The following is a 15,484-nucleotide window of genomic DNA, read 5'->3' as shown; positions in this document are numbered from 1 at the left end:
TGTAAATCTGCAGTCCCTCAAGGAAAGGTCATTACTGAATACCAAAGTAAACTTTTTTCTCATAACTGAAGGAGATCTGCTCATTCATAAGATTACTTAGCACGCAGCCAGGGCTCATGACGGAGTGCCACCTGTGGATGGGTATTATATATTGGTGTCATACTTCTGTGTTGATTTTTAAAGAGTGATCCCACATTGGTGTATCCATGAAGCCTCAGATCCAACCAGACAGTTTAGACTTATGCTCCAGTACTGAATAGCATGGTATATCCTTCTGCCTAAAACAGAGATAAAATACGGATCCAAAGTCCCCTAGACTGTGGACTATTGATCTGACTCTTGGAAGCACATCTCCATCGTAAGGGGATGCTAACCAGTTGTGCTGTGAATGTTCATTCAGTACGTGTCTCCCATGGTATTGTGTAGACCTGAGATCATCTCATGGTCCATTCATTCCAGGGTCTATAGCATCACAGAAGCTGTGTAGACGACTGCTTTCTAATGTGTGTAGAAATGAGCTAAACGTGAGACCCGAATCAAACAGACAAGGCCAAGGTGGTGGGAGGGGAACAGGAATCAAATCTGGTTAAGTGTGCAGTCAGAAAGCAATCGGTGATGCATCCAAATCAATGCAATACCACCAAAGTCTTGCTTTTAAGCACAGGTCCTTTGCAGGCCCATGGAGCAGGAGCAGGACTGCTCCAATGGGAGTGCCCTGTGCCTGCCTAGGAGCAGGAGCAAAGCTCCTGCTGCCGTGGTGCCCTCTGGACCACTGTCTCATTCAGACAGTTTCTCCTGCCTCCTTAAGTACGTTTTGTACAGTTTTGCTAAAGAATCAAATATCTCTTTAGGAGACAAAGGCACCGACCTGAAAAGCAGTACTATGCCTTTAAAATTGTTGGTATCTCTTTGGCTTTCCAGATCTTGGGACAAATCCTTCAGACAATCCCAGGCTCTGAGAAGTCAGCAGGCCTGTTCATGTGACTTGGAAAACTGCGGGTTAACACTGCTCTGCTCTGCCTGAAGTCAATGATAAATCAATAATGACTTTAACTGAAATGAGGTCAGTCCTGGGAAAAAGGAAAATACACGTCTAACATCTTCTAAAAATGCACATGACAGGCAAAACAAGACGTTCCCCAAAACTATGCGGATGAACCTATATAATTTACTTGCGCCTTCTGCTGGTAGTCATTGTGGGGAAGACGTGGGTAAGGAGTGTCAGTTATACATCAATATCCAAAAAAATCCTTCCCCAGCTGTATTTCAAGGATGTTCCCTCCTCCACAACCTATAAAAGAGAGTCTTGCTATATACACTAGGGGGCAGAGGCCGCCTATGCTTGGACATTGCCTTGGTAGCGGGATTAGCGGTTTGACATAGCTACATCTGCAGTCTCAACTCGGTTACACTGTGTGATAATCCTCTGAGGGGATTTTATTGTAATCAGATTCCTGCGAAATACTTTAGGTGCTCCTATAGCCCTCTGCGGAGAATTTATTTGTGAAATGTCTCGTGTTGCAAAACTCCTGACACTACCAGGACAATTGTTTTGAAGCCACATTGTTTGCTGGATTCCACCACACTGTTCAGGCACTCAGATTCAGCCCAGCTTGTCTCTGCTGGCACAGCTGTATTCCCCTTTCAACTGTGTTGAAATTTCCCATTTCAGTGTTCCCATTGCTGGAGCTACAACTGTAGCAGCAATGGCAAGAAGTCTGAGAGAATGTAGGCAAAGATATATTTTTCACTCCCCTAAGGGGTAAGGGGAAGAGTGTCCTATTTCGATTTTTGTTAAAAAGAGCAAGGCTTAATTGCTTTCTGTTTCTGAACTTCACTCGTACTCATGTTAAGCAGCAGTTTTCCAAATAACCCATTGTCATATTTCTGCAAGCTTCTCTGCACAGAAGCACTTAGAATAGTTTATCTTACTAACTTTCAAAGTAAATTAAATGTTTGTTTTAAACCCCTTCCCCTTCAGCAGGAGTGGCGATTCCTAAAATAGCCTTTACTGGCACTTAGTTTATTTAACTTTGCATTAACACCATTTAATCAAGCCTTAAATTAGGTTTTGAACCAACTTAGTTAAACTAGTTCAAGCCAGTTTGGTTTTCAGTTATGCAGTAACTGAAGAGTTTATTACATTTTAAGATCAATGAAATAAGAGAGTTCATACAGGGATTTTCTACTGATCAAACAAAGCAGTTTTAAGGCAAATCTACAGTTAAACCACTGTGGCTTTTCAAAACCTTGAGGCTTTATTTTTCCTCTTGTACAATGAAACTGTAAGTAAGTTGAAGAAACGAACAAAAGATTTCTTTTATGCATCAGGGAGGTTCAAGCATCGATCTCAGATTAAGGAAATAACAGTAACTAGTACCTCCTCATCTTCTTCTTTATAACTTCCCCCCCCTCTTCCCCATCTAACAAGCATCAATTGCTTCAAGAAGAATTTCAGAAGTTAATTGTTTTTAAATTCTGCAAGGTCTTGCACTTTGCTAATGAATCATCCTCCTCACCTGTAATTTTTCGTCAGCAGTTAAGCTTGCCTTTTTCCATTCCGTTGCCATATTTCACCCAAATCACCTTGGTGTTCCCATACATCTCACAGATGTTTTCATATAACAGTAATATGTGTTTCCAGAGCAGCAAAATTTTGCAGGCATTATGGGTGACACTCATCCTTGGTCAAAAACGGTCTTCATGAAACACAGTCATACTGCAACTCTCTCAGACGGTACAGAGTTGACTGTTGGTGGTGGATAAGCTCTATCCATTTGACCCTGTCTGTATTTGTCTCTCAAAGCCCAGGTAGAGCCTGGAGATCATTTCAGGCAGGGCTGGGTTGAAGTACAGCTGCTATTTAACAGCTCACATAACAATAGACAATAGTCAAGGAGAGAGGAATAAAAGAGAACGGCACGTAGATCTGACATTGTCAAGGTGACGTTAGCCTGGCAGAAAGTCATTACCCAACAGAGAATTACAGAGGAGAGGATATTGCAAATAAATAAAAATCACAGACATTCATTTGAATACAAGCTACAGGTTTTCCAAAATGTCTGTGGTATCTGTGGAGGTGTACTTACTTTTTCCTAAATCCACATGAGGAACTGGATATTTGCACAAATAGAAACAATGTGGTCCTAACATAAGGAGGAGGGGAAAATAGCAGAAAAGACTATGCACTGTGATAAAGCTGATGTGAGCACCTGAGCAAAGGGAGGTGTTGCACCACAATTTGGATCAGTTCTCAGTGATGCAGTCTGAATTCCCTGACATTGGCCGTCTGCAAAGCAGCCCTGTGAAAATCTAGCCCTGGGGCAGGCAATCCGCTTGGCTTCTGCTTGGTTCAGTCAGGAGCTTTTCCGTGCTTGAAATCCTCGGTAAAAGAATACCACCGCCCTGTGGACACCGCCGGACCGACACCAAGCGGTTCAATTCCAGCATCTGTCCTGTCACTAAAGGCAGCATAAAACTCGGCAAGACAGAGGGTGGGTGTAGTGCTGTCAGGGGAGCTGCAATACCCATATCCAAAAGAAAAATTTACAGTTCTTCATGACATGTAGGGAAGATGCAGTTTCCTCATCTTCCCTATCAAGTCAGATGAGTTTATTCATACAAATGTCAGGAAAAAGCAAATGCAACTCCACAGATACCTCCATGTTATTTGTGGCCGATTTACAGCTTGTATTCAAATGCGAATACAAAAGCTGTGATAAGTAATGTCAGAATCAGATGTATTACTTAAAAAGAAGAAAGATGCCTTCACTGTAGTTTAGAAAAGGAAACAGTAATGGTGGTGACTTTCTGTATGAGCAAGAGTAGCATACGAAAGACCAACATTTCCCATGTACTCATTTCAAATGCTGCATTTGAGACACTTTGGGCCTCATTTTTATACGTGCTGAGCAGACAATATTCCACACTTCATGAAGGTCATTAGGTTCATGAAAGTCATGGCTCAGTCCAGACTGGGTTCCTTTTAGACATGCAGAAATAGAGACACCAGCAATCACTGGCCAGTTTTGAAAATGTTGGTCTTTACCTCTCCCTGCCTTAGTTTTCCCGTCTGCATGAGAAAGATGATAATGACCCTGAGTGAGAAGTGCCTTGAGGCACCCCCTCCAGGGAGGGGGTAGCAAAGTGCTACGTCGTTAATGAAGATGAGCAGTGCCCGCTGTACTGCACACAATGCCAACACTTAGATCATTTCTCACCCACCTCTGCTTTCCTCCTTAAACTACATTTCTGTCTCCTGGGTCTTTCTCAGAGCTTTTCACACTGCTGTTTATTTCAACATTTATACAGGAGGTTCCATAACAACATCAGATTCATTTCATTCTTCTACCCAGTGCAGCTATCTTAAATCATTTCACCTCTTAAAGTAATTTCTTGTCTCAGAAGGGCAGTGTGACACTTTTTATAAGCTCAAAGCCTACTCTGCTTATTCAGGGAAGATTCCTTGTGAATGCTGAATCAAGTCTAGCCTTCAGATCCTGATCTGTAGTTAAAACAGTCAATGCCACAGCAGATGCACTCAGCAGGTGATGGCAGATGAGTTTCCCTAGACCTTGAAAAGATGAACTTGTTCCCACTGTAGAGGTTATATCTGAACACAGAACCTCTGTTTGATTCTAATCTCCGTGCTGAGCTAATGTGTCTAATGGTCTCTGAAGAGTTACCTTGTGCACACTAAGGGAATAAGGAAGCTAGCTCTTCTGATAGCGAGGAGAGCCTTTAACCACTAGAACCAGAGTAGTTTTGCTGCGGAAAGGAAGTGGGAGATTTGAGCAGCAACGAGAGAAGAGCTTGTAACTTCGGCACTGATTTAGGATACTGGTCGTCCAGGCTGGCTTCCCAGTTCCTGCACGAACTGCCTAAATGTTCATACAACACAGAGATAGGAACCTTTCCGAGGCCTGACTTGTTCCTTAGAGAGTAAAGTCTCGGACGGAGAAACTCCTGCTTATTATATACGTGGGTTTTTCACTTATGTCAATGAGGTTCAGACTCTTAAGGTCATTTGAATAAATTTTCAGTTTGGTGGCTGAGCCAAATAAATCAGAGTTGGGCTGAAATCAGTTTGAACTGATCCATAGTAGAGATATCTGGGTTTTATTTGCGTTCACAAGAAAAACTGTAAAATGTTGCTCTGAGTTGTGGAACATACTTTATTCAACCCAAAATGAAATCTTTCCCTCTTAAAATACTTATAGTGAAAACAAGTTAAATAGCAGGCTAACATTATAAAATTGCTGATGGTAGTGGCCACCTCTTCTGCAAGCACAAGCACTCATGTAGGCAGTGTAAAACCCAGATCTGAACATCCTCTCCATCTGAGGGGATCTGACCTACATTTCCCATTTCTCACAGAAGCGTCTTCTCAAAGCTGTTCTGCATCCACCAGATTTAGTCAAAGGGAGGAACCTTGCCTGATGTTGTGATCTGTTTTGTCTTGTGCTTTGATCTCATTGTAAAGCCAATACATTTCTGACATGCTGAAATAGTTCCTTTCGATGTTAACACATTAACGTAATTTTTGGTTCAGCCAAACTACACTGCAAAGTTGATGGACGGTTAATCATTCTAAGCATGTGCTGAAAGAGGCCAGTTGTCAGCATCTCTTATTCTTTTATTTGAACTACCCAATGGACTCCTATAAATAGGATGTAATCTTCTGTTGAAATCTGTAATAGAGTGGAAAAAGCATACCAATGATACCAGCCTCCTGGGGACTTTTCCAGAAGGACTTCTCCTTTATTTATTATAAAGAAATATGAAATAAAACTTATGTTCAAGGGTTGTACCAAAGACTTTGATCTAAATTTTAGTTTATAGTGTTGGGAGGCTTTTTGCTGTAAAATATTTCTCGTGAAGTCTGAAACAAGCGTAAGTTGACTCATGGAAGAAAAATTGAATCATAAAGAATAGCTACTTGAACATACACAGCAATGAACCCAAACACCTCCATTAGTGTCTGCAAATTGTAAAATTGACTCTAAACAGCATGTGAGCTGACCAATCCCCACCAAAGGAGAAAGAAGAGCTAAAAAGAGAAAGAAAGAACAGCAGATGGAACAAAAAATGGATCATCCAAAAACCTTTAACTCTGCCTGCTTCAAAACCAAGACTTTTTTGGAGGTCTGCAGTCCAATTTCTGCCAGAAGTCTTGAGAAAACACATCAGACTTCTGAATAGGGATCATATTGCGAGATGGAGCTCTAAACAAATACCTACATGGTTGCATTGCCCATCTCATCCCAGAAAGTAATGCCTCTTTCTTCATCTTTTCTAATGTTCTTCTGTACTTCTACCTCTCCTTGTCATCCTAACTCAGGGTCCATCCCGTTTGATGCTGAGCTCACTGTGGTGCTCATGCTGATGAGTGCTGAGTGCCTTTGAAGCCATTGGAGGCCTGATGCATCTTGCATCAGGCTTGTTCACTTGAGTTTTGTCACAGGGTCTCTGTTTTCCTTGGTTTCCAAACATTTCCTGATAGTCAGCAATGTTATATGGCGATAAACCATAATATGAGCTGTTATTCAAAAGGAGAGAGAGAAAGAGGAGGGAGGGAAGGAGGGAGAGAAGAAGGGAAGGAAGGAGGGAAGGAGAGAAGGAAGGAGGGAAGGAAGGAAGGGGGGGAGTGGAGGGAGGGAAGGAAGGGAAAGGGAATTGCTTGCTGATAGTACTCGTTCCTGCGAATCCCAGGGTCACTGATCGATGCCAGTGCTGAGCATCCAGTGGTCACTGAGCGCTGGGCTCTACTCATTTCCAGCCTGCTGCAAAAGCATAACCACTCATGATGGAGACAGAAGGGACCGTGTGTGACTCCTGTAGGACAGTTGTGCAACTTTGCCAGCTGCAATGCTGTCATTATGCCTATATGTAAAATGGGATGGGCAGGAGAACCCCAAGTCTGTTCCCTGCAGCCCCTCTCCCCTAGTCTGACCTGAGGGTGCTGCCCTTTTGCTGGGTTTTGCTGAGCGCACCACTAGTGCCTGAGGCCTTTGTCTTCCCTGTGCTGGAGCAAACCAGTTCACCTCCCTTCAGGCAACACCCCCCGGGGTGTAGAGACAGTAACTGTGAGACTGTAGAGACAGGACAAGACAACTGGAAAAGATTTATTATTGAGAACACAAACACTTTATTGTTATTTATTTCTATAGTAATCTACTTCTAGCTCTGTGACATTCTGTTTGCTTGGTACCTAGCATCTGTGCTGCCTCTAGTGTTGGGGTCCAACCCCGTTGCCTGCAGCTGCACTGTTTGGATGGCAGGTGCAAGTAGGGCAATGAGGGTGTGCTGGAGCTTGGCAATGTGGTGGCCTTGGCGTAGCAACAGCAGCGGCTGCTGCCAGCGTGGACATTAAAAGCCGTGGGTCCCAGAAGGGAAGCAGGCTCGCCCAGGGAGCCTGCATAGCTGCTGAATATGGATGCCCAAATGGAAAGGCGGGAAGCCCCAGCCCTAGTGTAAAAGGACTGTTTGGTACAGGAGGTAGAACGGGGTGTGGTGAAGCATCAGATGGAGCAGAAGCTGCATCCTGGACACCAACCACGGTGTGGCTGCGGAGTTGTGGTGATAGGGATGTACAGGCACTTCCAGTCTGTGTTGTTGCTTCCACACGTGGCTCGGTAGGTGTGGAGTTGCTGAGTGCAGGTATCTGGGTGTCCTCCTGTGGAGCTGATGCAAAGGGATTGTTCTCCTCTGCAAAAGCAGCTCCTACCACAGGCTGAATGTCTGGGCTTCTTCTCAGGTAGCCTTCCTTCAAATCCAGGTCCAGTGAGAATGCAGCTGGTGCTGTGTTTTTTACACCAGCACTTTGCTTACAGGTTCATAGCAGGTGGGGATAATCTCTCTTGAAATAATAAGGGTTATAATAGAAGAGTAACTAAAAAATGCAAAGGAGAGGAGTTAGTTGCCATAATTTCCAGACTGAGAAAGACAAAGCTATGATAACTAAGCATTTGATTCAAAAAAGAAAAAGGTGGATATTAAAAAGGCCTCTTAGGGACATTTTAAACCTAAAGTTGAGGCTGAATAAAATGTTATAATACACTTCTGTTAAGTCATAACCCCCCTTGTGTTTTTGTCATTTGGGAGCAGAGAAGTGTAGAATTTTCCAAAGCATAAAAATGGATGTAAAAACCACATATCGGTGGTTTTCAGCCACTTCAATGTGGAATGAATGTGTAGGTAATAATACGATGCTGACATGTATCTTGTCAGCATTCAGCAGATGCCACAAGAAAATTTAAATTTTTGGTAAGGCAAGATCAGAGCAAGTACAAAAAAAGCACAATATGATGAGACTATCTTTCCGTTTCCTGGGCTCAAAGTAACCAGAAAAAAACAAAACCTATTTTTTCAGCATTTCTGCTCCTCAGAAATACCATGTCAAGAATTGCTGAGAACAACCGGAGAGACAAAATCCGGACATTCACTACCATCCTCATCTCCTACCTTGTAAAGGCTTACTGTATATGAACATAAATCTATCTCACCAGAATATCGTGAGAGTTATTTCACATGCAGAGGGACTGATGTATGTTGCCAAAAGCAGAACCTGCTGCTGCTAGTGCGTGAAGTTCATCAGGGGAGGCAGATACTGGAGAATCTCCTTCCATTTTGCTGAATCCATGAAGATTAAGCTGACGAGTAAACGTTTTCATGGACTCAGTTTCAAAAATTTGCAGAGGCCCTCTCCTTCCCAGCACTTCCTTTTTGAAGAATCTTTCAGCAACCACTACGCAGTTTCCAGCATCACCCCACCAAATTGACTGAAACCAATTGCTTCCAACAATTTTCCAGAGTTTCTTCAGGAAGAAGGGGGATGAAAAGCTTTGCCAGAGCTCTCCTACAAAAAATTAGCATCTACGCTCATGGCCCAGGGTTCATCAGGCAAAACTTGATCAGCTTTTTCTTCTAGTAGACATACAAAGGGAGCATCACCAGCGGCTCTTCTATCACATACTGGAGGGACAGGAGAATTTGAGAATGGCGACTCACTGTCTCATCCAGAACAGAAACCCAAGATGTTTCTGATGAAGAAGGCTCCATTTTCAATTTTTTTTCTCGGTTTGACTAAAATTTCCAAGCTGTAGCCATTTACCTGACCATCCAGGTTTCGTCCTGCTAGACAAGATGCAAGATGAAGAGCAATGGTGCCAGCTGCCTGGGGAGCCCAACTGAAAATTCTCAAAGGTCACACAACACCCGTGGTGCGTCACGATCACATCACAGCATGGCCTCCGTCTCCTGGCAAAATGAAGCAGGGGCAGAAGAAGTTGCTAAATAGCAGTGGTTGCTTTTCATTTATAGAGCTGCAGATGTTTTGAGCCAAGGGTCAGGAAGTAAATAAAACTGTATTTGCATTTCGTAAGTCCTGAAAAGCCAGCACTGCGTCCAGTTGCCTCTGGGAGTTGGTCCCCCAGGAGGAAGAGGGAAGGCTGCAGTGGTAGGAGTAGCAATGCCCCAAACTTGAAGTTTTTCAGTTGGGCACCTTTCACCCACGCAGAAATGTCTGTACCTTCTTTGTTCTTATGGTGAAGCTCCTGCTTCACCACCTGAGCAAAAAGTTTTGATCAGCAGGGCTGGGGCTGCAGCCATTGCCCGACTGCTGTGCTTGTGGGGCTGCTCCTCCTCTAGGCATGACTTGCCCTTCTCCATGCGGTGCCCTGACTAGCTCCCTTCTGGCCTCCTTTATTTACCTGTGGGTTCTCCAGGTGAGCAGTGCTGCTAAAAGGAAGCAGAAATCTGTTCCCAGTGCCTCCTCGTTTCTTCTGTAGAATAACCCACGCCCTGTGGTTTCAGTAGCACTGCTTCTGTAATGGGCTGTCCATGTACTGAGGTGATGCTCTCAGCTCTCAGCAGTGTCTCAGTGGCTGCTCCATAGGACAAACTGTAAGTAAAAGGCTACCTAAGTATATTTTGCAAACAAAATAAAGAGGAGCTATGCATCCCAGCCCTTTCTTGGGTTGACTTCCTATACTTTTATTTGATATTTACCCTTCAGAAACCAAACCAGCAAAACGAATGATGCTCTATCAAGCTTTTAAATTCAACCCTCTCTGCAGGACTGCATGTTTTTCAGTAAAGGAAAGATTTGATTGAGCACCTGTAGGAGTCAGTGATTCTCTTCCCTTCAGCATTTGGATCCGGCCCTGGGAGTTTTATGAAACACTGGCAGAAGTGTGAGGACAATAAACATGAGGACAATAAGCGTGAGCCCGAGAAGCACTGGAATAGTATGGGCACAGGTGATAAAAGCTGGGAGTTTGGGCAGAGCGAGAAGGGTCTCCACTGAAGGTGGACTTTGGAATTGACCTGCAGGGAGAAGATACGATGGAAAACAAAGGCTGTCCATGTGGTCTGAGAAACTGTGGCTGGGCCAAGCTGAGCAGAGGCAGCTGCAACAAGCTTGTAACAGCTACTACAAGAGCTAATACAGTAACTGTGTCGAAAGAACAGCTGCTAGCACGAACTAGCATACCTGATGTATTGGCTTTACTAAAGTTCATCATGCAAACGTGACCATATGAAAACAGGAATGAGGAAAAAGTCTTTAGCTATTATTAGCTATTTAACTCCATCCCTCTCTAAAAATACAGAGCCAAGGCTGTCAGTGCAGTCCCAAGACCCAAGAGTGATTCTGGCGTGGGCTGGCGGGCAAAAGAGCCCTTATTGCTCTCTCTGCTACTGCTTCCCTGCATTGCCTTGGGCATCGCACTGTCTCTGCTTTTGCCCTCCATTTTCTGACTTGTGCTGTGGGGAGGACTGGCCTCACCGCTGCCAAATGCTTGGAGCTCTTCCACTTGCAGCTGCAGAGTTACCTATTCATTCATCCTGTTTACATCACAACAGCTTGTTAAAAAGAAAGGCTGTCCGGTATGCTTACCTTAAACGTGGATGGAAAAATATATCTACCCAGTGGAAACTGATTTGAATTCAGTAGATTATTTAGCACCTTGTATGTAAATCCTTGCTTTCAATTTTTGAATAGTACAAGTGAAAATAGGAAATGTGGAAAAAAGTACTTCCTTGGAGACAGTGCCTGAAGGGATTTTGAACTGAATTCTGAAAGAGAGAACTTGGTCAGTTCCTATCCCAGAGACAGCTGAATTTCTAATTTAGGTGTACAGTATAAGACCTGGTCCATGGCCCATTCGAATTGGTAGGTATTTTTCTTTGGATGTAACTGGGTAACATATGCAGACTATAATTTGTGTTTCCTGCTACAGTTGTTAGCCTTTGGGGGATTTTTCATGGATTATCTAAATGCCAGAGAAAGAGCCAAAATTTATTTCAGGTGTGATGTAATCCACTTTATGGGAGTCTTCCCAGGGACTGATCTGGTTTATTATTCTCAAATTATTATGATTATTTCAAATGTAACCAAAATTAATTAAAGGCTTTCAAACCCTGCTGATACTCAGAATTGCAGCAATAATTTTGCATTTACTTATGAAAAAGCTTCCATAATTGTAAATGCCTAAGCGTATTAACAGAAAATATTTGACTGTAATCTCATCCTTCTGTAATGATTTGGAAAATTGAGTGCTATTTTAAATCCATTTGCCTGCAATACAGCTAATGTCTCAATTAAACAAAATCAACCAAAACTCATTTATGCTCAGTGTGTTATATACAGTTGGAAATGTTTGAAAATTAAAATGGAAAATAAGCCATCGAAGTTATTCCAAAACCAACCCATCAAGACTGCCTTCTCAAAGACAGCATTTATCATTGAGAACACATTAGACCAGATGTGGGCTTTTTAAACTGATATGTTGTTGGAGACAGAACTTGACAAAAAACCATAGTTTTTAGAGAATGCAAGGCCCCACCTTCTCCTTTTACAACTTACTGTACCAGGCAAATTCTTCTGATTCACCCCAGTCTTGAGAAGAAAACCTCTGAGAATCATTTAAGCATTAAGAATGGGAGAGCATAGTTTTGACAGAGAAAAAGATGAGAGTTATGAATCAGGTTTTTAGCAGAAAATGAAGTGCAATATTGACTTCAGGCATTACCCATTTCTGGTAAACGTGGGAGACATCGTCTGTTAACAACCGCCAGGCAAATTTTATCAACAGTAAAGTGTCCTGCACCGTTTCTGCAAAGATCGTCTTCCAAAGTGCCAAAAGCTGAGACACATTTTGTTTCCATGTAAATGCCATTGTAATGGTTGTTCATACTGACAGCTTGCATTTGAGGGACTCTAACCTACTTCCATCCACCTTTCGTCTGAAATGAAAATCTGTTTGTCCGATCATCCTGGGACACTGAAGCTGCCCCAGCACTACTTTTCCTCTGAGGGAAAAGGGATGAACCCCTGGTTTTCCAGGGCTGTAAGGTCTCCCCTGGTCCTTGCAGCATGTTTTTCTTGGATACACTGCAACTGCTCAGGGTCTTGCCATGGAAGTTAATTTTTCCGTCAGAGAGCAAGCAAGCTGGGGAATATGGGAAAACAGAGGCAAGGAGTGTTACATTTCTGTGCAGAGACTCAGCTGGCCACCAGCCAGCAAAGCCATCACTGCAGTTGTTTAGTCAAAAAAAAAAAAAGAGAAATGTAATATTTGATGACAATCTAATGTCAGAGTCCATGACATCACCTGCTTCCAGCTGCTGATTAATCATGTGAAAGAAATTAATTTGGACATGGAAGAGTGCGAATCTAACTACTGGGACAAATAACTGCATTCAGAAAAGAAGTAGGAGGGAAGAATTTATAAAGTGTTTGGTCAAATTAAATAATTTTTTTAGAACAGCCCCAACCCCCAATTCTCTCTGTCCCTGTCAGATTCATTACTAAATCCTCACAGCCTGATTGCACTCCTATATGATTCAGTCTTTTGGCTTCCACAGAATTACTACAGGTTTCCCCATGAGCAGAACTGGCCATCAGCTTGATGGAGAGGAGGTGAGAAAATGGCGTGGAGGGAAAATAAAATCACTGACAATTTAGGAGTTTCAGTGAGGCTGAGCAGCGAAAGAGTCCCTGGCATGGGTCTCAAGAACTCTGGGGAGGCTTCCTAGGGCACTCGCCACTTCCAGTAACGTGGGCGTTTTGGCGCTTTCATTCTCCTTACCTAAACTTTCAGAAGTATTCCAGTGTTCCACAAAACCTGTGTATACTCATCACTTCCCATCCAAGTCGGTTTCCCTGGGAAAGGAAAGAGGGTGGGAATGTGACAGTGCAGGTACTTCAGGGCTTTCGAGTCAGGGGTTCGGAAGCGTAAGATGCCACTTTAAAAACTCTGCAGGTGAGATCACTGTTTAGACAGTAAATCTGATGGCTGGCATTTTGTTAGTTGTTAGAGTTCATGCCCGAGTCTCCAGTGGTCTCAAGTGTGCAAAGGAAACCCTGCTGCAGCAAAATGGAAACTCATTGTAGAAGACTAGAGTTTCACCTGTTATTCTGAAGTCCCTTCCAGCGTCTCTCCAGCAACTATAATGGGATGACATCCGGGGGAGAACTGGGCCCAGCTTGCTGAGCAGGACAGCTCTGATGAACTCCATTCTTTGGTTCATCACTGATGCACCACTTTCTTGATTGCTAAGGCGGCCTCCAACAGTCTTTCTTGGAGGTTTCAAGTCTGAGTATGCTCATGTGATGTTCCCTCCAAAAACAGGGCCCTGCCTAACTCGACAGCCTCATATAGGGTCTGTTCCTGCAAAGAATCCAAATTTCCATTTGTCTAACTTTAAAGTCTGTTCCACCAACTGTAATAAATCTCAGCCTGCTCCATTCTTCCTCCACATCTCTTTTTGAAACAATAAAAATGGTAGATGATTCCCTGATGACCGCTGTTGCTGATGACGCAAATGGCACCTCACTTACTGGATCCTGTAAGTCTTGTTCAGCCCCATCCATCACCTTCACAGGAAAGAAGAGATGTTAAGCGAACCGTCTCTTAAAATATTTCATTGTTTTAACATTTGTTCCTTTTAGGAAATGTCAGAAACGTAAAACAGAAGGAAACAAAGTGGTTGGGTTTTGGGGGGGTTTTTTACGTAAAACACACTTGCAATCCAGTCCAAAAACGACTCAGGAGAGTTAAAGAAATTTGGTTGTGTAGCTAAGGAATGAAGTGAGTATCTCTGCCAACAAATGATGATTGTTTCCAGGATACTGTCTCTCCTATCAGAAAGGGTCATTCCACGACATTTCTCTGGCAGCTTTTATTAACCTCCCTCTCTCTGAGCCAGAAAACAGAAAGATGTCAGACAGCTGAGCTCTTGCACCGTTCCCATTCTCCTATTCAGGACAAGGCTGTCCTCAGCCAGCGGGAGAGAACGTAAGGGAACTGGCAAACCTCAAACATTTTGTCAAAGGGAGACACACTTGTGAAGTTAATCCTTAGTGCTCTCTCTGGGTGCCCTCTTCCTGCTCCTCGTAAAACAGCCCTGAAGAAAAACAGTTTCAGCCTGTTCTCGGTGGAGAGAAGGCCACGACGGCTGCCAGTTTTTCCAGTGCCTTCAGCCGGGGGTGCAGGCTGTGTTCACAAGGGGTGAAGAGGCAACATCTCCGCCAGCCTCAAGAAGCCACAGTCTGAGGGCAAAGCAGCCCACCTGGCACTGGGGTCAGCAGAACCTCACCAACTCTCCTGGTTCTCCCTCCTCCGTGCTCTTTTTGCCCATGCAGGTGTCTCTCTGTCCCCCTCACCAAACAAGTCCTGCTCTCCTCAAACAGCAGAAGCATGTGGGCAGAGTGGCAGGAGCGTGGATGTGTGAAGGCCCAGCTGGAGGGAGGCCTGGGAGCTCCCCACCAGGGAGCAGCTGAGCCTCTTTGCCGTGCCCCTCTGCAGCACCGTCTTCTGCCAGCTCTGCCTGCCTCAGGCCACCCTAAAGTCCTACGTAAACCTGGTCCTGAATGCTGCTGTCAGGGGTCGTGGGAGAATCTGGTTCAGACAACGAGAGCTGCAGGTCTCTATAGGTGTATCCAGAAAAGAGGAGAGCAAAGGATGGAAAAGGATTGAAGAACGAGTGGGAAGTAAACACAGGGGTTCTGCTGAGGACCTGCAGGCCCCACACCTCTCCTCTTCTGCCCTCACTTTTGCATCTCATTAAGTTACTTAGGCAATCAGGTGAATTCCCCTGGGAAGAAGAGAGCAGCCAGCCGGAACTCTGTGGTATCCGTCCCCATCTGGCAGGAAGCAGGGAGCAAATACGTAACATTTAGGAACCCATTAGAGCTGCAGTCTAGCTCATCACCTCTCGTTCAGCAAGCTTGGAAATGGATAGTTAATGTCTCTTCTCTGGGCCAGATCTTCACCTTCCCCAGCTGTAATGGCTTTTTAGATATCTAATTTCAAGCAGCTGTTAGTACCTGCCAGACCATGAAATATCTTTCACCTTTTCCAAAGGAAAAGATGACTGGGGAGCCTCTTCTTGGAGCACAGAGAGTTGTGAAGAGTGGCAAACTTCATGGCGAGGTGAGGGACCGTCCCAGCTCTCGAAATCTGCCTTCTTAGTCAGGCAC

The 15,484-nt window shown here is 44.0% G+C and overlaps 1 protein-coding gene across 1 annotated transcript; it reads right to left on the bottom strand.

The window, feature by feature from the left end:
• Positions 1 to 7,228: 7,228 nt before the first annotated feature.
• On the bottom strand, positions 7,229 to 10,520 carry LOC143158882 (heat shock transcription factor, Y-linked-like). The gene is given in 3 exon segments (XM_076335335.1): positions 7,229 to 7,887; positions 8,546 to 8,857; positions 10,493 to 10,520. Coding segments are annotated over 3 exon segments (999 nt in total).
• Positions 10,521 to 15,484: the final 4,964 nt, after the last annotated feature.

This window comes from Aptenodytes patagonicus, chromosome 3, assembly GCF_965638725.1.
Source record: "Aptenodytes patagonicus chromosome 3, bAptPat1.pri.cur, whole genome shotgun sequence".
NCBI lineage: Eukaryota > Metazoa > Chordata > Aves > Sphenisciformes > Spheniscidae > Aptenodytes > Aptenodytes patagonicus.
Note: the sequence above shows the minus strand (reverse complement) of the source record. Positions and strands in the feature narration are given on the sequence as shown.